General features: G+C 35.2%; 1 protein-coding gene across 4 annotated transcripts in view; it reads right to left on the minus strand.

Annotated features, from left to right (window-relative positions):
- Positions 1-230: 230 nt before the first annotated feature.
- The window catches only part of mino (glycerol-3-phosphate acyltransferase mino), a 37455-nt gene continuing 16343 nt past the window's right edge, over positions 231-21342 (minus strand). Inside the window, exons 1-19 of one of the 4 annotated variants that reach the window (XM_090173965.1) lie at positions 14455-14986; positions 13695-13766; positions 7902-8214; positions 6117-6227; positions 5914-5984; positions 5735-5842; positions 5625-5668; positions 5429-5552; positions 5123-5356; positions 4955-5051; positions 4567-4893; positions 3054-3243; positions 2613-2987; positions 2407-2549; positions 2251-2328; positions 2071-2193; positions 1876-1999; positions 1151-1219; positions 231-1071 (exon numbers count right to left, since the gene is read on the minus strand). In XM_090173965.1, the coding sequence (XP_090030091.1) occupies positions 899-1071; positions 1151-1219; positions 1876-1999; positions 2071-2193; positions 2251-2328; positions 2407-2549; positions 2613-2987; positions 3054-3243; positions 4567-4893; positions 4955-5051; positions 5123-5356; positions 5429-5552; positions 5625-5668; positions 5735-5842; positions 5914-5984; positions 6117-6227; positions 7902-8214; positions 13695-13766; positions 14455-14501 (2823 nt within the window). In that variant the 5' untranslated portion in view covers positions 14502-14986 and the 3' untranslated portion in view covers positions 231-898. Of the gene's footprint in view, positions 1072-1150; positions 1220-1875; positions 2000-2070; positions 2194-2250; positions 2329-2406; positions 2550-2612; positions 2988-3053; positions 3244-4566; positions 4894-4954; positions 5052-5122; positions 5357-5428; positions 5553-5624; positions 5669-5734; positions 5843-5913; positions 5985-6116; positions 6228-7901; positions 8215-8864; positions 8909-13694; positions 13767-14454; positions 14987-21342 lie in introns of those variants that run through there. The other 3 variants (XM_090173966.1, XM_090173967.1, XM_090173968.1) reach the window with 3 other exon arrangements.

Below are 21342 nucleotides of genomic sequence, written 5' to 3' on the forward strand. Positions count from 1 at the left end.
CATTCTTCTAATTCTAACGGTTCTCGAGATAAAATTTAATGACCTTGAAGACCTGGTTCAAGGTCATTTGCCCCCCTGCATCTCTATGTAACCTGCAAATTTCAAATTCTTAAATAAAACACATTTTGAGTAATTGGCTCTGCATCGGTTTTTAGTTAACACCCTGTATAACATGACGCTTGAAAATAAATATTGTGCTACTACACAGACGTTAAAGAAAAAAACCCAAATTATTTAACTAAACATTTTTTATATCACATCATTTAACTACATTAAATATTTACACAATTGAGCATTTATGCTGGAACTTTAATAATTATATCCATACTGACTTCCATGGAATATAATCCACAAAAAACATACAATTTTTTATCTCAATATTTTTTGTACTAAAATAAGATGTAAACACTTAGCCTGTAGTGAGTAGAAAATATATAATTTCCCAACTAGTCCGTAACGACATTATAGACTCAGTTGTACTATAGCTATCAACATCTCTCATCATGAGTGAATGAGCATAAGAAATTATTTTTTCATAAATATCGAAAAATTCAGGTAAACAAAATACAAAGAAAATGAAATTTTTTTCAAGGTGGAAAAATGTTCAGCACCAAAAATGCATTTGCTGTGATAATTTTTTCTTGTAAAAACAAAACACAAAAACCTAACTTAATTAAGGAAAAGCTAAAACGGTTTTAAACTGGCACTTAAATTAAATAAGGCACGATTATTTAAAAGTATATAGTCTCTTTCGTCATGATTTGTTTTTGCGATTTAACCACAAGGACGGAAAATGTAGTATTGTGTACGAATATCAGGAGAGAGAGAGAAAAACAATGAATTGGGTCACAGATCCAAGATAAAAAAAGGACTATTCCTTTGAATGTTTTTTCTTAATTTACTTTCGGAATTTTTGGATCCTGGTGATAACTTCTTTCAAACTCTCTTCACTGTTAAAACACGATTGCAGATATAAAAGACGAACGGAATTTTGTACGTGACTTTCCAATACATCCCAAGATTCAAAAAGCTTTAATGAGTTCTTTAAAGGTTCAACTGCGAAGCTTTCCTCTATTTATCAACCCCAATAGAAGGTAAAAGCTTGTTAAAAACTATACTTAAGACTAAAATAAAATATTTTTTTTTTTACCATATACTAAAAGGCCCTTGTGCAATCTTTCTTCTGCAGTTTTGTGGATTTCCCGGAAAAATAAACTTTCTGCAAAATATAATTTTAAGTACTTTAATATATTAAATTTTTTTAAGAAATACTAGAAAGGATATCGACCCCTCTCATGAATTAGATTTAAGATGAGTCTTATCAATTGTTAGATTATGTAAGTTCCAAATCGCGAAATATGCAAATCTGTTTTCAAAATCTAAATCGCATGATATATTTTTTATCAAAGCAAGAAATTCCGAATGACAACTAAAGACAAGGCCACGAGCACTGCTGAATAAAACCAGGTTAGGAGAGGGCATTATATATTTTGCCAATTAAAATCAAGGGAGAGAATGTCTTTCGATCCAAGATAAGACAAAACGAGTACTGATTACAGTTACTTTAAACGTCACTAATATTTCTGAGAAAAACTTCCCGATGATATAATCATTAGACCTTTAAAAAGTCAATGAACTGTATGTGTTCAAAAAAGGTTAAGCTTTATGTTAGTCTGATAATAATGGACTAATTAGTAATTTTTATATATTATTTAGAGAATATTATAAAACGAAATCCTATACTTGTTTATTAATATTAAGAGACTTAATGTGGTGAATGTTTAACCTGGAAAATTTGGGCTCTTTTAAGACTTAAAAAATACTCATCTAAAAACGCAAGAAGCAATTTCAAAATCGACAATATAGATAACGTACCTTCTTTTTCAATGTTTACCAATTTGACTAGGGAACACGCCGCAACCCAATAAGTTTCGATTAATGGACTTAAAATGCATCGAAGAAATTCCAGTTTCTTCAAACTTTCTTCCGCTAAATTTACCTAAAAAGACAAATATAAATTAGAATATAAATTAAATTAAAATCTATACAATTGTTAAATGTACAGCTTACTTTTAAAGTTTGATCTTTGGGCTTCATCAATCCGTCTTCTTCATCTTCTTCGGAGTCAGCCCAATCAGTGACTCCAGCCATTCGATTCGACCATGATCTTCGAGTATTATCACACGCATTGTTCTTTTAATTAAAGAAAAGTTAGCTTGAAATAAAAACTTAAATTTAAAAAAAATTTACCCCAACAACTGATAACAATTCTTCGCCAATCAAACGACCAACTGCTTCGGCTATCACAGATGAAAGATTCATACAAGCCTAATAATATAAAATATGTTATTAAAAGGCAAAAATAAAGATTCTTAAGAAAGGACACTATAATGCAACACTACATACCGGAGTAAATACAAATTCATATTGCAGAATATCACACAAAATGAGCGATTTTTCAATAACAGAATTGAAGGACAGCTGGAATTGACTGGCACAACCCCTGAAAGGCTCTAAAACTTCGTCTAGCTCCGACAAAATAGCATTAGCTTTAAATAAAAACTGATATTAGTTCAAAATAATTTGAAATTTGGAAAAAAAATCCAACTCACCAACAACACTGTCAATTAGGAATGGCTGAATGGCCGAATTTGCATAGTATTGCAACTCAAGCACTGCGGGAAGTCTAATTACCGGCCGATAATATGTTAGTTTTTTGGTTTTACTTTCCTCCACATCGATGGAAGACCATTCGAGCTCCACTTTTTCCGTAGCAATTAAATCCTTTCCTAACAAGGCACACGAATGTTTAACAACGTCAACACTTTCTCCACTGAAACCAACGTCTCTTCTTCGAGAAGATAGCTCAGATTTAAGCCAATCTAGTTCTTCAGCTAATTGATGTACAGTGCCACCTTTGCGGAACTTTGTTAGAAATAAGAATGCCAACAGATTAGTGCTCATAAGTGCTGTAGAGTTCGAAGCATCTAAAATGGAAAATACACCTTAGACACTATCGTGAAAAAGTATACATGTTTAAAAAAAACAGCTACCGTGAACTACATGATATGATAGGTCCTTGATAACTTCTCTATTGTCATCTCGTACAATATCCAATCCATAAAGAGAAGATGTGCTTGATTTCCTTCTAGCTGTAGGTTTCACACCATTATTTTCACAAGTGAACAGTTTGGGAGGGGGAGTCACCACTGAATGCCTTCTTTTAGCTGTCTGAAGGAATTCCTATTGAACGAAAAAACAAAAAAAGGTTCAAATATTATACCAGAATTAAATTACATCATGTTAGAGAGAAGAGTTCATGGTTAATTTAACTTTCTTTAAACCTACATCTTCTAAATGCATTTTGCAAGAATAAAGTGTGGCGATCAATAGGGATGCACCGATATGGGTACAACCAATATATCGGCTATTCGTGGCCGATAATATCAGCCAATATAAACAAAGTTATCTATCATAACAGTAATGTATATAATAAAATCATTGTAAAAGACGGTTCAGTAAACTGTCATACCATTTTATTCTAATTTTTAATGAAAAAAGTTTGCAAGAGCATATTCAAATATTTTTTTTTTTCATTTCATGTGATACATTTTCTATCACAAATCCAATATCGTTGATTTTATTTATTTAAACTCGTAACACTTTAAAAAAAGGTATGATCTAGCTTCTGAAGTCTGGCGTCCATGGCGTGGCCAATCAAATAAAATATCATTAATTAGTTCATCGAGAATTTTCCTATTTTTAAATGTTTTTCTGAAAATATTTTTCTAATACCGGTATCAGAGCTGATATTGGCCAATCCCGATATTAGAAAAATAAACCGATATATTGCTGCATCCCTTGTGATAAATATTATTATTATTATTATTATACAAGTTGGGTGGTTTGGTCAAGCCCAACCTAGCACTTCGACCAGAGGTCCATTGTGCAGCCCTAGCCTTCTAAACATGGAAAAGCCCAGTCTTCGAAACTAAGCACAAAATTTGCTTCGCCAAGATGCTGGAAAGGTCGCTCGTTTCCAACCTATGCATAACAAGATGGTCAAACCTTTGGGCAGCATAAAAATCACAGACACAAAGGACATGAAAGGAAGTTCCCTCCTCTGCAAGGCATGCCCTGCACATAGAACTCTCACTGATGCCAATCAGATGCAGATGTCTATTAAGCTGGCAGTGACCTAAAAGTAGGCCCGTAGCCACCCTGAATTGTTACAATTGTTAGAGAGCGAGAGCAACTTAACTGCTCTATTCTTAGAAGGCCCAGGGATAAAATCCTTGGCCTGCCTTTGACCATCCGGTCTCAAGCCAAAGCTTGAAGTGTCTCTCAGCAATAAATAAATCATTGAGACTGTTTTTTAAGCTTTTATATCAGGAAACTATGGTTTTAAATAAGTAAATTTCCTATCTCTGTAATTTTTCCATTCACACCCATGATGAGCTCACAAAGTACCTACTTTATTTTATGATCCAGACTAATACTTATCTCTTAAGAGCTATAATATAGACTGCAGCCTATACCTATAGAAAAGAAGAAATTTAAACTTACTTTGAGGGAAAAAGGTTGACAGAAATCAACTCTGACATTGCCAAAATTTGAATGCAGAGTACTCCAAATAGCCCGAACAGCTGTAGTGAAGTTCTCAGCCACTTTGGGTTTTCCTAGTTGCTCAGTGACAAAATTTCCTTCCAATATTTTCTCATAGCTAATGCCAACAGGAACTATATACGCATCTTCAACAACGCCTTCTAAAATGGAATCCACAACAACCGAAAGCAGCCCAGCTTTAGGCATGCAAGCTTTTCCAGTTCTTGACCGTCCACCTTCGATGAAGAACTCTAAACTATGACCAGCTTTCAGACTTTCTTGCATATACTGTAACAACAACATCGATATTACTACTTCAAAGTTTAAATATATTTTGTAGTGTACTTACAGTTTGCAAAATGGCTCTGTAGACGTAATCTTTTTTGCCTCTTTTAGTGTCCATCTTTCTTTTGATGAAAAAGGCGCCTAATCCTCTCATCAGGGCGCTAAATAATTAAAACCGAATTCATGAACCATAATATTTAAAAACGTACAACCAACATCATTAACCACTTACCCAAAAAATGGAATAAGCAAATTATCCCCAGCAGCAATAAGGGGAGCCTGCAAATCGTGAATGTAGAGTATAAATGTGACGAGAATGTAATCTAAATGGCTCCGATGAAGGGGCAAATAGATAATTGGAAGCCGTCTCTGGCTAACTTTCTTCAGAGTCTCAATATGACCTTTGTGAACTTGAATTCCAGTTAACATTCGCCCGAGAAGTTTGTATAAAACCCAGCGAGCGAGTCTTTGGGGGAAAAAAAGTATATTCAACCAAAAATACTTTAAATTGAGAATGAAAAAATTAAAAAAAACTTACTTTAACAAAGCCGAAGACATGCAAGATCTCATCCGTAACATTGCTTCAAGGGCTTTGTTGTTATGTTTCTTTTTTAAAGCTTCATAGATTTCCGGCTCTACTGTTTGAGGATCTAGACCTGCCTCTAATAATTATAAATAATTTTGTTAGATTAGAGAACGAGGTCGTGTGCCAGGGTTAATAAACTAATATTAACCTTTAATTTCATCTTGCACTGCCATATCTATAGCTTCCAAAACTCTAAACAAGAGAAAATGGCTTAATTACATAAAAACTCTTACTCACAATCATTAAGGTTATTAATACCTCCCACTTCGTAATACTTTAGAAGAAACATCGGGATATGCGTAGTAAATAGTTTTTTTAAATATGAAAGCTATATGATAGAAGGTTCGTTTGAGAACGCTGCATTCACTGCAATTTTAAAAAATTACACATTATAATCATACATTTAGCGTATTACAATTTATCCGTGAAAATTATACCTATTTTGACTTGGGACCCTTAAAATGTTACTAATGCCTAATGAGGAAGCTGGATCATCAATATAAGAAAGCTGTAATACATAAATGGTGTATGGAATTATTATAGTGAAAATTATGTATAGTACAAACATAATCATATAGGTTGGAAATGGCAATCTAGTCAACATAAAATTAATAGTAATACTTAAGTAAATGTAACTCACTTTGCTAGTGGGAACGCATGTAGGGCAACAAGCCCCCATAGAAGGCCTTTGGGGTTTCATGTCTGGAATTGAAGGGGAGACTTTGAAGGTGGCAATCCTATCCCACTGGGGCTGAGGCAGGAAAGAGAGGAAAATATAAAATGTCTATTAATAACTTTTCTCTAGCTATGGAAAAAGAAAAATGACAAACCACATCTACAACTTAGGAAAATATCCGGTGCATTATAAAGAGGATAATATGGTCCATAACCAAAACCCACTCATAGAACAAAAAATATCAAATTATGGTATAAAATTATAATGAAATACCACCTCAATATTAAAATACTGCCAACTATCCCAAAAATAATAGCTCCATAAAATTTATTTTGAGTAATTTAAGTTATTTATTTACTTAAGTTTAAATCTGTTAAATAATATCCTATGCAGTATGAATATTTAAAATATTAATTTGTAATTTGTAAAGTTATACTGATTGAGTAACAAAAACAAACCTTCAAGGTTTTTCATCAATTGCTAGAGTGGTATATTTAAAATGCATTTGCATAGTTGCTTTGTCATTAGAGATTATCTGACATGTTAAACAAAAAAGTCTAGGCTTTGGCAAGTTTGAACTACATATTTATGAAATAATAAACGTTTTTCTTAATCTGTCTAATAACATTTTGGGAGATAATTAAATTGGATCTGCGATAATTGGCTAGACTATGTAAAAAATGTAGACCCTTAGAAACCTGGCATATCACTGAAACCTTGACTTTGTGAATAAAAATAGATAATAATGTCAAATGATAGAGTGATATTAACAGAATCACACAAAGATATTCAAATAAAGCATAGTTGAAGAATTACTGAAACTAACAATTTTATGTTAATAACTTTTTACATAAATAATTGAATGGTAATAAAGAGATTGAAACTTAAAAAATATCAATAACAGTAGCTATTTACTATGAAAGATTGTCGTAAGTAATTTTACACTACCACTATGATGAAACAAGTTGATAAATGTAAAAACCTATTATTTTCTTTATAAAATTAACCAGACGCACAACAACAGGGGTGTACAGGGTGTACCGACACCACCTAGAGTCCAATGTATACCCCTCACAAAACTTTTTTAGTCATAAATATAGCAACTTGATGGACACCCCTAGCTTTTGGTGGGTGTTGCGCCTTTGAAATTAACATCCTATCATTAAAGTAGTTTTGTAATAACTTGCAGGCAAACAATCAATTTTAGAGGAAAAGAATGGGGTTAATAACAAACTACCCTGAAAATACTAGAACATTTTAATATTCAAGGTATTTTGTCTGAAAGAATTGTTCAAAGAAGCCATGATCCACAAATAAAATATAGGCCAGATAAGATAAAAGAGCATAAATGGGCAAACAAATTGTCAAAGATACACTCCGTAACACTCGTTATTGTATTTACGTTATTTGTTTATGATATAGGTTAAAAGTTAGACAGAGTGTAGATTTTTCAAAAGTTTGGGACGCGTAATTTGAAACGTTATGTCACATCGAAGAAAATTTATGGAGGCTGTGGAAATAGCCCAAGATATTTAGGTAAGACCCATGTAGGTATGGATGTATTCAAACTGTGATATTGATAGTAAATTAAGCAATATATTTAGTCTCAGTAACCACTGAAACATAAGTAAATCTAAGGTAACCAAGCTTAATCTATGAAAGTAGCACATTGAGAAGAGATTGTAAATTGATAGATAACCAACTGTGTTTATAATTATAAACTTCTGCGCAAACATTTAAGTTACTCACCAAAAGAGTGGGTAGTCTAAAGCGGCTCTTTGTTTCGAAGGGATTACGAAGAATATTTCCATCACTGATGATGTTTCTTTGCCGACGATTATTCAAAATTTCAGATGAGCTTCTTCGGGCTGACCATTTATCATTCTTCAAGTTTCTCTCTTCAACCGTCATGTTGTCAGCGCTGTCTCTAAATTGTAATTTTCTTGGGAGACCAGACAAAGTTGGGGCTGGTGCGTAGTCAGAAAACAATTTCAGATTGAAATATTGTTCCCATTTATAACAGAAGTTTTGCAAATTTTGGAAAAGCTCAATCACGGCATTTCTAAATAAAATATAATAAAACAGTCATGAAATGAAATGATATTTTAAGTTAATCCACATTTTTAATAACTAAACATTACACAATGAGTTTACCCAAATTAAAAAAAAATAAAAAAACAGTACAAAAATTAACCAAATTTCCATTTTCAACCAACCCTCTCACCTCCTTTCAGCCTAGAATTATTTTTATTATTATTGGGCTTAAAGAAAGTTAATTTCTTAATTTAAATTAAATGGTCATAATCTGCTCTATAACAATAATTTAATTACAAAAGCATTTTAGATAATTATTATTCAAAAAAATAAAAATATATTCGGCTAAACTCAAAGGCTTTAAGGGATACTAATGACATACTCCAAGATTTGAAATGGTTTACATCGAAGATTACAAAAGAATCATTAGCAGTATTTCTAATATTACGAAATTGCTTAATAATAATAAGTAAACGCCAAATAACAATGTCAGCAGTAAATGAACAATCATAATGCGTTATTATCCCATACTGGAGGCATTTTCCTTAGTGTAAGACTAACTTGTAATACCCGTTTACATATTTCCTGCGCTACAAGTGAAAATAATAAATTAACCATGAGAACTAACGACGTAAGTAGATAAATAATATTTTCTTAATTTATAAAAAATTCCCTCACGGAAAATATAGAAGAATAACAACTCTAGCTCTGACAAGGCTTCATGATATCTCTCAGAGGCGCTTAAAGGGAGTATGAACTAATAGCGTTTACCATTTGATTGCTCGAGATTCGCTAAGAATCTGTCTCTGACGTCATAGTAAAACCGCTAATGGGACATCACATTAGCTTTGTTGTTTTTCGTCTGCTACTAATTTTAATTTTCGCGTCTTGGTTTGCCAGTTTGCCAAAAATACTAAAAGGAACACTCAAAAGTTTGCTCCGATCTCGAAAGAGGCAGATCGGTTTCGGGCAATCTCGGAGCACCCCAGAGCGGGAAATGGAACACGTGAAACTTGATCGGAGCAAATCCGAGCCGGCAAATTGAACATAAAATGTTGATGAGAGCGATCTAGAGCGCTCGAGAGCAGAAAAATGGAAAACGCTATACATCATGAATATATCTAGCTAGATATATTCATGATACATTTATGGTAGATCAACAAATGACGCATTTATTCCACCAGGTTTAATGGACAGGGCTGTGCAAAGGGTGGGGGGGGGGGTCCCGGGGCCCGGTACAATAAGGAACCAATTTCAATTAGAAGGGCCCGTGATGACATAATATGCCCCGGGGCCCTAAATGACTCTGCGCGGCCCTGTTAATAGTAGCTAGTTGATATTGGCACTAGTTAAGTAAAAAAAGCCATGGCGCGAAATAGCGGACGAAATCATACTCCCTTTAAAGAAACAAGGGCTGGATGGCGCTAGTTACGTTGAAAACCAGTCGTGGCGTCTGGTATTAATAGGTTTTTTGGTCAGCTAAGGCATAAAACCATTCAGCTGCTCTCAGTACTCTCAATCAGAAAATTATTACAGATAATTTTGAAAACTCTGCCAATAGACGGAGACACCTCTGACCAAAATGAGCTGCCCTTTAGAAAATGCTACTAAAATTCAACATTTTGTCGTATGGCTAAATAAATCTTACGATGGGATTTAGCCATTAGGAACGCTATTTTCGCAGAATAATAGTTTGATAATAGATTTTTGCTTACCCGAAGCAAAGATAAAACCAAGAAATGGATTGTATGACGCTGACATGGTATTTTCTCCCATTGATTTTTAAATGAGGAACGACAGAATTCGCGCCTTAAGGGAACGTACAACGACCCTAAGGCATTCATTGTCGGCATTTTATTCAAGGTGGCCTTCTTTTCACAACGAGCGCGTAAGAAATTATTCAAAACAACAACACACCGGATGCCTCCTAAACGTTTTCAAATTGTGGAAATCGAGCGAGATACAAACGACCTTGAACTTAGGAAATTTAGAGAGACGCGAAAGGGAGTGGTAAACGCGAAGCTGCTGTAGAAGATGGTTTTGAAACTGCCAAACTCCAAAGAGAGTGGAACTGATAATAACAGCCATGAGGGGTCCCCAACGTTTTGGTGTCAAGGAATCGGAGGAGAATTATCGGTCTTTCCCAGACCTCGCGCTATGTCTAAAAGCTATCATTACAGGGACGTTTCAATTCAAACGTTTAGCAACGGTACGGATTACGCCTCCATAGCGATGGTAGCTATTGAGAAAGTCACGTACGCAATGGAGGCGGACAACTTAAGGAGTCAGTTATGGCAAAGCTTAACGATTGAAAACTCCCAAGGGTATAAAAACCAGGTTAACGCGACGTGTGGTTTAGTCATATTTTAAATATTAAAATAGTGTGTCCTATATTCCAATTTACATTCAGAAACGAAATAACAGTTTGATATCTGATCTTCTTTGGACTCTTCGATTTAAGCGGTTAGGCTTAGAAATCGAAGGGGCATGGCCCCTTAAAAAAAGCAAGGTGGAAAGTTCCCCGGCCAAAATCCCTTCCTAAATTCCCGGGGAGAGGATGTCAGATTTTGACAAAGAACCAGTATCAGCCAGATTTTTAAACATTTCTTTGTTGGTTCGTAGTCGATTTTTAGACACAAAATGTTGCATTCTTTTTTTCATTTTTTATCTTCGGGACAAAAATATCTTTGAATGCGTTTCGTTAAAATACGAACGGTTATAATTTACTCCTACTTTTTGTAAATTTTGTCGCTTACAATCTTTTGGCGTTTTTCGACCGCGTTAAAAATAAATTTACGAAGCCTCTCTGTAGTTAAAATTTTTCGAATAGAGGTATTCCAAAGGTAAATTAAGAATGATTAGCCGGTAATTTAAAATAAATGTTTTCACTTTCCTCATAAAGCAATCCGCGGATAAAAGGAAAAATGAAAGTTCAAGGGAAGACGGTGCGCTAAAATAATACCGGGAAATTAATTTTAAAATATTAAATTTATAGATTTTAAAATGTAGTAATTTGTACTTAATTAAAAACATTTCACGTAGTAATTATAGGTTTGATTGATTATAATATTCAAATTAGAATTAAGCATCGTAGGAAATGTGATCAGGAAGTGTTTAAAATAACACGACATTTTTCAAAATATTCGCTTAATTTTTTCAATAAGTTCCGATTATTCTTAATAGGGGGAGTCAAATCTCCAATAGGTCGTGGGCTTTCATTTTGAATTATTTCGCCACAAGCTCTAGTAGAATAACCAGTGTTACTGTTTTACCTTAATTCTGGACTAAATTTTAAGATTTCTTATATATATGCGAAATAAGATAGCAAAAATAGTGATACAAGTAGTGAATTTGTAGTCTTGACGCGAGGAATTTTAGCGAAACACACGTCTCATAATTAAGGCTTACAATACGTCACTCGTAATAGATCAGTGGCGTAGCGATATAAGGGGGAATTCTATACGAATTTAGGAGCGATACATCGCAACGGAGTAAACAACAAATATAACCATATGGAAAAACACTTTAATAAGGAAAAAAACAGCCTTCCGAAATAGAAGGTAATCTAAAAATAACTAGAAGCTAAAATAATTTTTTATCTCGCAATCTTATCCACCATTAACATATCGGGACTGTCAACTTAGCGATTGATATATTTGAAACTACCTCCTTCAAACCAATTCGGGCCTGTATAATTTAGCACTTCGAAAAAGGTTTGTAGCATGCTCCTGCCGCCAGGGTCGACGAGAGGGCGAGGGAAAGCAAGTACAAATTCCGGAGGCTCGGGGCCCGGGCCGCCAGCCCCTGGGTAGGGTCCGCGTTTATACGCTTACCCCAACTTTATCACCGAAACATAAGTTTTATATCTAGTACAGCGGTTCCCAATTTTGTTTGCTATGGAACCCTAAATTATCCACCTAATTCTGGCGGAACCCAAACACATTTTTTTTACTTATCTTAAAAGACCCTTGACGCAAACAAAGATTTCCGCGCTGCGAATAGTTCTTTCTATAAAATAACTTTGGCCATCTTGTTGAAATGTTGCCTCCCCGCTTTAGCTGTGGATCCGTTTTCTCACCCACTTAAAGAGTTTATGAACTCATTCTTAGGCATTGGCTGAACTATTCCAGGGCAACATTTCAACAAGTTGGGCAAGCGTAAAGACATTTTATAAAATCAACTATTCTCGGAAACCCTAGGGTTCCGCGGAACACCTTTTGGGAACCGCTGATCTAGTAAATAAAGGTTCACGCGGGGCCGGAATTGTTTGACTGGGGCCCGCGTTTATACTTATCCCCAGTTTTCTCGTTGGAAAAGTTAAAATTGGCTCAAGTAATAATACTATAATAGCTCTCCCGGGGCCCGCGCCCATGAAGCCCGCTAAGGTCCCGCGTTAAGACCTTTATCATCAATTATCTATCCGAAAAGGTATAATTATCTCTAGTAAAAAAGGCTTTCTTGGAGTCCGGGCCCCGCTCTCGGTGGAACCCAATAAAACATCCACCTACCGCCTGCTGTTATTCATTAAGTTGTTCGTGCTTTTCGTCAGTGCACCTGAACTCAATATAATTCTACTTTTTACTCGTTCTAGCAAAGAGGAAGAACTGTTGCAGTCTTTCCTAGCCAGAGGCTAATTCAAACTAACACTTCGGGGGTTCTCAAACATGGCAGCTATAGAGCTCAACCCGTTGAAATGTTTTACAAAAAAAAATATTTTTAAAACGCACACAATGGTTGCCCCGCAGTTAAAGAATAAATATATAAAAATCTTCCACGTATTTGAGAAAACGCTTTATCTTGGCAGCAATTACCGGTATTCATATATAGGGTAAGCTAGTATACGGACTCTAAAATAAACCAGATTTTGAAGCCGATATTTTCGCGAATTTGCAGAGTCTCGCCGCGGGCGACGGGACATTTCGGATTGAGCGGAGGTGCTTCACCGTTCAGTTGCCGCGAAAGTACACATTCGTTTCGCCAAAATGCAAAAGCCCACAACGGCTCGCTAGCTAAACCTATAAAAACCTCCACTTTTTGCCACACTTCAATGCGCGGAAGAGCTTTTAAAGTTTTCTATAATCTTGGGAAAAAAAAAAGAGTTCATCCATACTCCGATTATTTTATGGAAAATGCAGTTTTTTTTTATGAAAAAAAATCGGCTGTTGTAGGAGATTTAGTTCAACAAATAAAGGACTGGTGAAGGTACCGTGGTGGCAGCTTTTAGCAACTTGTCTACTCAAACAAAACTAAGAGATGAATCTTAAGCAATTTTTTTTAGTTCATTTGACCTTTTACGTAGCTTCTTAAATTTAAAATTATCTAACGCCACAACCATTCGAATTTTTGAAAAAGTCGTCCCGAATTTCAGCGTTGCATTTTAAACGTGGGTTTAACATCCTTTATTTGTTATTCTAAGTAGGAGCTAACATTTGTAGCATTACCAAGCCACATAAGAGTTTTTGGCAAGTGTGGTTTTCTTTGTGCAAAAACAAATTTCTGTATGCCTACCTGAAGCCTGATTCTGAATCCGGTAGATCGTGTATGATGTCGTACTCTTCGCAATTCCTTCTTCTATACAGCCTATTTTTACAGATTTAAAGTTTTTGGTAATAGTACCATTTACAATTTACCGCCCCCTGCCTCGTCGTAAGCCTACAAACTTATAAAGACGAAACAGACACAAATAGCAAACGCGACCGAAATTCGTAGGGTTTAGGCTCTGCAAAATTCCTCCAGAAAACGTCCAAAATATTGGCTAATGAAAAATCTCTTTGGGGCCCGGAACCGATTATACTTAAAAATTGTACATATTTTACACGTTTTATTTTCAAGTACGCTTTGGGTAACGCAAGAACTTTAACGTATTGCAATATTTTAAAAACCGCCGCCGGGAGAGCATACTTTATCTTTAACCAGGAAACATTGAACCTTTTATATAAGCCTTGGCCTTGAATAGTTTTTTCAATTTATAAAATAAATAACCGGAATCGCGCTTTTTTAAAAATTTAACCGCTATAATATTAATACATATAAATAACTTAACAAACTTCTCTTGCAAAACGTGAAACCGATCTTGTATTCACGAAATTATTTAAAGTATTTAAATAACAAATTTTGGGGTTTAATACAATAATGGTAAAAATTGGTGACCTACAAAAACGCAGTACGGTAGGCGATACGCATATTACACACACACACACACAAGGCTATAGGTGGTATTACAAACGTACATCAAATAATGAAAAATGCAGTAAAAGACGTAGCTTACCTAATAGCGAAATATATGGCAATGACCACAATAACAGCGGCAATCATGACGATGTAGTTAGCGGTACAAAAATTAATTAAAAAAAGATTTGGATATAAAAATATACGTTTTCCAAACGGAATAATTAATTTGACTAGTTTATTTTGGTCCCCACAATAACGATATAATTCTATACGTGGACGAAACTACATCACATCACGCCGACCAAGTAATAAAAAAAATTGTAATAACGCGTTTTAAAAAAAAACTGCTGGTACGGAAGCTAATAAAATCAACTACCTAACTACGGGAACGGACCGTCGACGGTCGACCACTGTTCTCATCTCTAGACGACTGCTAACTGATAATACACAACTACGGTTCATCTATCAAATTCGCGAAGACTGTCAAAAAAATATTAGTCTCGTTTGAAAAAAAAATAACTTCTCAAATCTGAAGATCGCGCTTATCCGTTAGCGCTGGATGGCGATGTTCAACGAGTCGACAACAGTTAACTGCCGCGTGTCTAGGGAACAACCAGCGCAACCAGCTAATACGTTTCAGCCGAGGAAGAGACGACGGTATTTTTCCCTCCATAGTACATTCCTTTCCCTCCAAATCGCAGGTCGTGTTTTGACCGGCGCGCGCTCTGATTGGCTGTAACCAAGAGAGAGAAAGAGAGAGAGAGAGAGGTTGGAGAGCTAGTCGCGCACCGCCGAACGCATAGGCGGAATTCTTTTTATGAATTTACTCGACCATCTTTAAAGAAAAGGCGATCACAGTTGACGCCGTATCTAATTTTCAGCGGCGTAATTAAACAGTTGCCATGACGATAGATTGAATGACTGGTGCCATTTAAAAATATTATTCAGGGGTGGAGTAATTTATAGGTACATTACAAATGTAACACAAGTTTTTAATTTATAGAACACGTTTCCCTAGTTTGAAGTGTTACATAAAAATGATAGAACATGTATTACTAGTTTCAAACGTAAAATAAACTTAAAATTCGCAATAAAGCATCACCAGTGAGTCGCCCACGTCACTGTTAACTTATTACCATCGAAGCTAGCACTCCTTATTACGTGAATTTCTTAGCTTGGTAAATCGCTCGGCAAAAATGATAACTAACTAAATTTTACACGATATAAGAATTATTTATTTATTATTTATATATTATATATTTAATAAAATCGTCCATCTTTATAAGTCTATAATTTCGTTCTATAAATGTATCGGTTAGTTGAAATAATTACTGTGTTGAGTGACGTAGAATCCAGTGACATACCGAGGTTATAAGGCGCCCGTTTAAAAATGGTAGAATCATTAAAATTCTATTGCACGAAGATTCAGAATTATCACTGGTTGAAGGAACAATTGGAGTATTTTGTCAACCCCCTTACTTTATAGCCAGCTTGGCGGCCGGTTAAATATTAACCCCCTTAACCCGGGTCGGTACGACACTGGTAGAATCTACGTCGTAATCAAAACGGAAAGCATCTCTAGCGAGAAAAATAAGCAACTTAAAACAAATGATCAGGCGCCGGTCCTACGCCTAGGCACGGCTCGCTGCACGCGCTCACTGTGACGACGAATGATTTGGTCTGACCATAGACCATCTATCCCAAGAAGGACTAGCATCAACCTCGAAATAAGGTGTCTCAAAAGTGATGCGGCTTATTTTTTACAGCAAACAGAAAATTCCTTATTTAACGAAATTAAAATAAAAAGTCGTACTCGAGCCAACTTCATTGATACATTTTTTATTAACATCTAGAGTTCAGCGTTTGGATAAAAATTAACCACTTATTTTATTTTTATCCATAACCTACAATTATCCGAAAATAAAATTAATTTTTTGCATGTTAAATCGTTGTTTATCCATGGATAATATCCATAAATAAACAGTTAACCAAAATATTTACTATTAATCGAAATTTTGTCAGTTAATTTATCTGTTACGCAGAGCTCTATTAACACCCGTGCTCGTCTTTGTACCTTCAAAACTGCCTCTACTGGCCGTGAGATGGCGCGCTCTTAAAAGAGCCGCATCACAATCGAGACGAAAAAATTTTTTAATTACTACCAGCATAAGTAACGTAATAACATAAGCTGGCCAAATAACTGCCGAAATAGTTTAATTGCTATAAATACGAGCGAAACGAGTTCAACTCTCACATTTGAAAATAACTAACATAATCGTAAATTCAATAGTCAGTTGCTTTGTCAGTCCTTAGCCACATAATGATTTATATGGTCATTGGCGAAACAGACTATCATTAAAGAACTTAACGTTGTGAGAATAGGTATTGTCTTATACTTATGTTTTTTTCCGCGACTTATGCAACCAGCGATACATGTCCCTCTTGGGATAGGTGGTCTTATGAAAAATGCGAGGTAATTCTAGATATGGATCTCAGTAAATAATAAACACGCGGAAGATAGGAAATTTGAAATTATAAACTTATGTTCATTTATATTTCTACCGTATAACTATGGTAATCACTGACTATAAATAAAGTTTTATCTGGGTATCGCCATCTAGAAGGATGGAAATTGGAGTAGACTGGGTAGGTATGCTTGGCAACGTTAAACCATTGAACTTAATACAATATAGACATCTAGCGGAAATAGTTTCAACTTGAGAAAAAAATTTCGTCTGCTAGTTGTTGGTACGCCATGTGGTTTTATAGTTTTCCAATGAAACAAGGAAAAGCGTTCAATTTAATTTTCCAAGAACATAACTATACTGTTTTTCCCAAACGTAATGATAAATATATATAATATTACAATTTTGGCTACTAAACCAAAGAAAAACCGTTACTACTTCTTATTTCGAACGTCTAGCATATATATGTACACGCATATATGTTAATCTAGTAACACTGCCTGCCGTGAGATGGCGCTACAGGCTTAGGTCACAGTTTTAGCTCGAGCTACGTTACCGTAGGCGCGACAGGCAAGGTCGGACTTAGAGATCCTGGGCCCCTAGGCAGATAAGGAGTCTGGGCCCCTTTTTAGAAATATAGTAAATTTTGTTAATTGTAAAACAAAATCTTCAACGCAGTTCAACCTAGCAATTTCTAAAATTTTAATTAAGATTGATAATATTGGTTCATGCCTTCGTTAACGGTACTTAAGGTCACTGGAGGGTCCTTTCCAAGGATGGGCCCCTAGGCATAGGCCTAGGTGTGCCTAGGCGTAAATACGGCCCTGGCGACAGGGAGCCCGTTTTAGGGTAATTCAGTTTTCCATTCCAGGACACGGGTTCCTAGTCGCCATCATGGTCGAATTATCCTTCGGCAAAATGGGGGGGGGGAGAGAAAACCGTCACCAGCGCGAGCTTCAATCACCTCAGAAGACGTCAATGTTAGGGAGCCAATGAGATACCGCGTTGGATTGATTTTTTTTATGGGGGAGGAACTTACTCTTGGAGCGTGCGGCGGATTAGGCAAACGCTCAACATCGTCATTCTGTCGAAGTAGTATGCTTGGTATAACAAATAATAAAACCCTAATTTTCTAAATGGAATTTCGTAATATATAAATATTTGATAATACACGTGTCAAAAATTATAATCGCGCTAGAGTATGCTTGAAATAATCCTCGTATCGACTGATAAAAAAAGAAGCAAATTGGCTCCTACCGAGAACCAGTTAATTGGTAGTACTACGGAAGGCGGGTAGTGGGTAAATGCTACGGCCCTAAAATTAACAAGATCCTGACCATTTATCAGAGCTATAAAATAAACCCTAAACGTAACTGCAGATTTCGAGAACAGAAGTAACCTTGATTTCTTTAAAAACAACGTTTTAAGACAGAAAAATAGATAACATATTTTAGTGCGCATTATGCATTTTTTTTAAATATTTTACATATACTCTTCGACGAGATAATTACAGGGGCCCATGCAGTTTAGTGGGCCCCGCGTCTGGAACCCTTCTTCCAAGTTTCTACTCGAAAAACTTGGGTCCTGAATTATTGCATTAACGGGGCCCGGGCCCGCTCTATTTTGGGAAAATTATTACGAATTTACTCAAGGGTCACGCCTAGTGCTCGGATTTCGATTAATTTTTAACCATGAATAAAATAAGCTCGGCGATATTTAAATAATATTTATTTAAATAACCAATAGTTGAATAAAAATTGTAAAATGTTTAAATAATTGAAAGTGAATAAGCCTATTATTTAAATAAAACAAACAATTATTTAAATAAATGCCACTTTTATTCAAATAAATGCTTGGCTGTGTGAAAAACATTATTAAATAAGTTAAATTCTTTTTACCAACGTTTTTTAAATAAATCGGAAAATTTGTGGATAATGAATAAACAATTCCAAGCACTAGTCACGCTCGCTCTCATTGGATTCCTTAATCATTGTTTTACTCAGGGTACAATTTTTTTTTACCGTGGACTAGGCCCCCTCTCGGCGACCCTGTGAAATACAATTATGAGGAAATAAAGATAACAACAAACAGCTCAGAGGCGATGATTTTAAAAACTTAAACAGCACTTTTAAAATTATCATTATTATTATTATTTAATTTAATCTTCATAATATTATTGGGAAAATTCGGCGAAATCTTTGATAGGATTGTAATTTCACAAGGAAATGACACTTTATGACTTTTGAAAGCGAATAAACGAAAGGTTTAAGGAAAAATCTCAATATTTATAAGATAGTATAAAGGGAAGGAAAATCAAATACTTGTCCCGAGTGGCGCTAATAACGTTTTGATTATATGCCCCATTGTAAATGTGATTTGAATAAAAATGCCAATTTTGTTATCAACTTTTTGTTATGGTGTTTTCGTCAGATTTTTCGTTTTTAAGGTCCAAATGCGCAATGTAATTAAATATTATAATTTTAATTGTTAGGGTTAACGTGAAACCCTTTGAATGTTTGGTACTAGCGCCTGCCACTAGATGGAGTAAGAATACCGCCCACTTTGCGCAGTATTGACAAGTTGGGATGAATCACATTTTATCGAACAGGCCTTTCTATAAAATAAGCTACGCTTGCGTAACTTGTTTTTATATAGCTCAATCGTCACGAAATACGTAGAAGTTCATTTCAATTTATGCCTCGTCGAATTTTCGTAGTAAAACGTCATCGACACGTCACCCGTGACGCAGCAGCAACATCAAACCAAGAAGGCCATCATTACTTTGTAGAAAGGCCTACGCTTCAAAAACATTGACTTTTAATGAATTCATATCTTCATCGTAAAGAAAGTAAATTTTTAAAAAATACGATGAATGGAAGTGTTGAAACTTTAATACTTAAAATAAAAACTTAAATACGATAAGCCGCTTTATATATTAACAATGCTAGTCAAAGAGCGACTTAAAACACCAATTTTACTAGTAGGATTAAACACTCTTGTACATAAAAATAAGTAAATATAAAAACACACCACTTACAGGGTTCATACAACATTTGGAAAATTAATTTCCCTGATATTTCCAGGTGCTAAAACACCGTATGTTTTCGTTTAATCGAAAAAAATTATATATCATTATTAAGGCGCTTCCAGGCTCAAACAAATTTCCCTGATATATCCAGGTTTTGGTTAAATATTTAAAATTTCCCTAATATTTCCCTGATTTTTTTGGAAAGAATCTGTTTCACTGATATTTCCAGGTTCTCCAGGTTTGTATGAACCCTGACTTAGTTAGTAAAAGCTTTTAATTACTTATATTTCTCAAAATGGAAACGCCCTAAAACTGTCTACAGCGCCAACTGTACATTGCAAGAGAGGGATATTTTCATCTCACTTTGATGGAAGATTTCCAAATGGAAAAATAATTTTTTAATTCGCATTCGCTGATAAATATATAAAATTATATTAGAAAGTATCAGTGGCTAAATGACCCACAAGCAAACTAAATTCTGAGAGCTGTCGCTGAGACCAGTTACCGCTAATTGTTTTACAAATACTGGCTCAAGTAATTAATAAACACGTTTTGTCTAGTATATCTCCCTTATTTCCAAGCCTTTTAAAGGATTTTAATAAATTTAAAATAAATCAAATTAATTTAAAAATAATTTCACATCACATACATACAAGGTCTGCCGTTATAAAATTATCAGTTTGGTTTTGTTAAAGTTGAAATAGCTATTTTTAGCCTTTAGAGATAAAATACGTATTAAATATCTCAACACGAAGACATCTCATAATCTCGTGATTATACATATTTCGTTGTAGGAAAAAAACCGGCAATAGCTTTTGCTGTTAGGTAGGAACCAACGCTCGAGAAAGTAATCCTATCAAAACACTCTTAATTTTAGTCTGTAACCTTTTTTTTAATCTTTTGATAGTGATATTCGTTATAAAGATAATTTCTGTCTGGGTCGAATTCTAGGCCCCTGGTACCAGTCTCACGCTCTGTACTCCCTGTAACGCCGAGATTGGGCGCGTCGCTTCCGAACGGGGACTGTAGTAGGTTGCAGCGGCACTTTCCTGACGTTAGGACTGGTGGGCCCCACGTTACTTAACTCGTTTTATGACGAAGATAAATCGAGGGGGCCCAGACACAAAAAAGGGGCCCCATTCAGACGGTTTTATCGCTCATTGATGTCCCTCTATCTTTTAGTCTGATTGGGTTTGATCCTCTTCGTGGGGCCCCTTCAACCAGGACACTTATCTTTCATTGAAAATGGTTCGTTCAGTGACCAGGGTTGGACATAAGGATATTTTTATCTTCATTTATTTAAGTAGTCACTGACTAGTGGGGGTAAAAATGGAGGTACATAAACAATAAGGTCAGCCAACATTTTGCTTTACCCGTCAGAATTCAAATAGAAGTTTATTATCACTTGAGTTACATGATGGGATTTTTTTTTAAATAAAATGGGATTGATGAATGATGAATTTACGAAACGCTATTCTCGCCATTATTTATG

This window comes from Leiobunum rupestre, chromosome 4 (assembly GCF_980474605.1).
Source record: "Leiobunum rupestre chromosome 4, qqLeiRupe1.1.hap1, whole genome shotgun sequence".
NCBI classification, from domain to species: domain Eukaryota; kingdom Metazoa; phylum Arthropoda; class Arachnida; order Opiliones; family Sclerosomatidae; genus Leiobunum; species Leiobunum rupestre.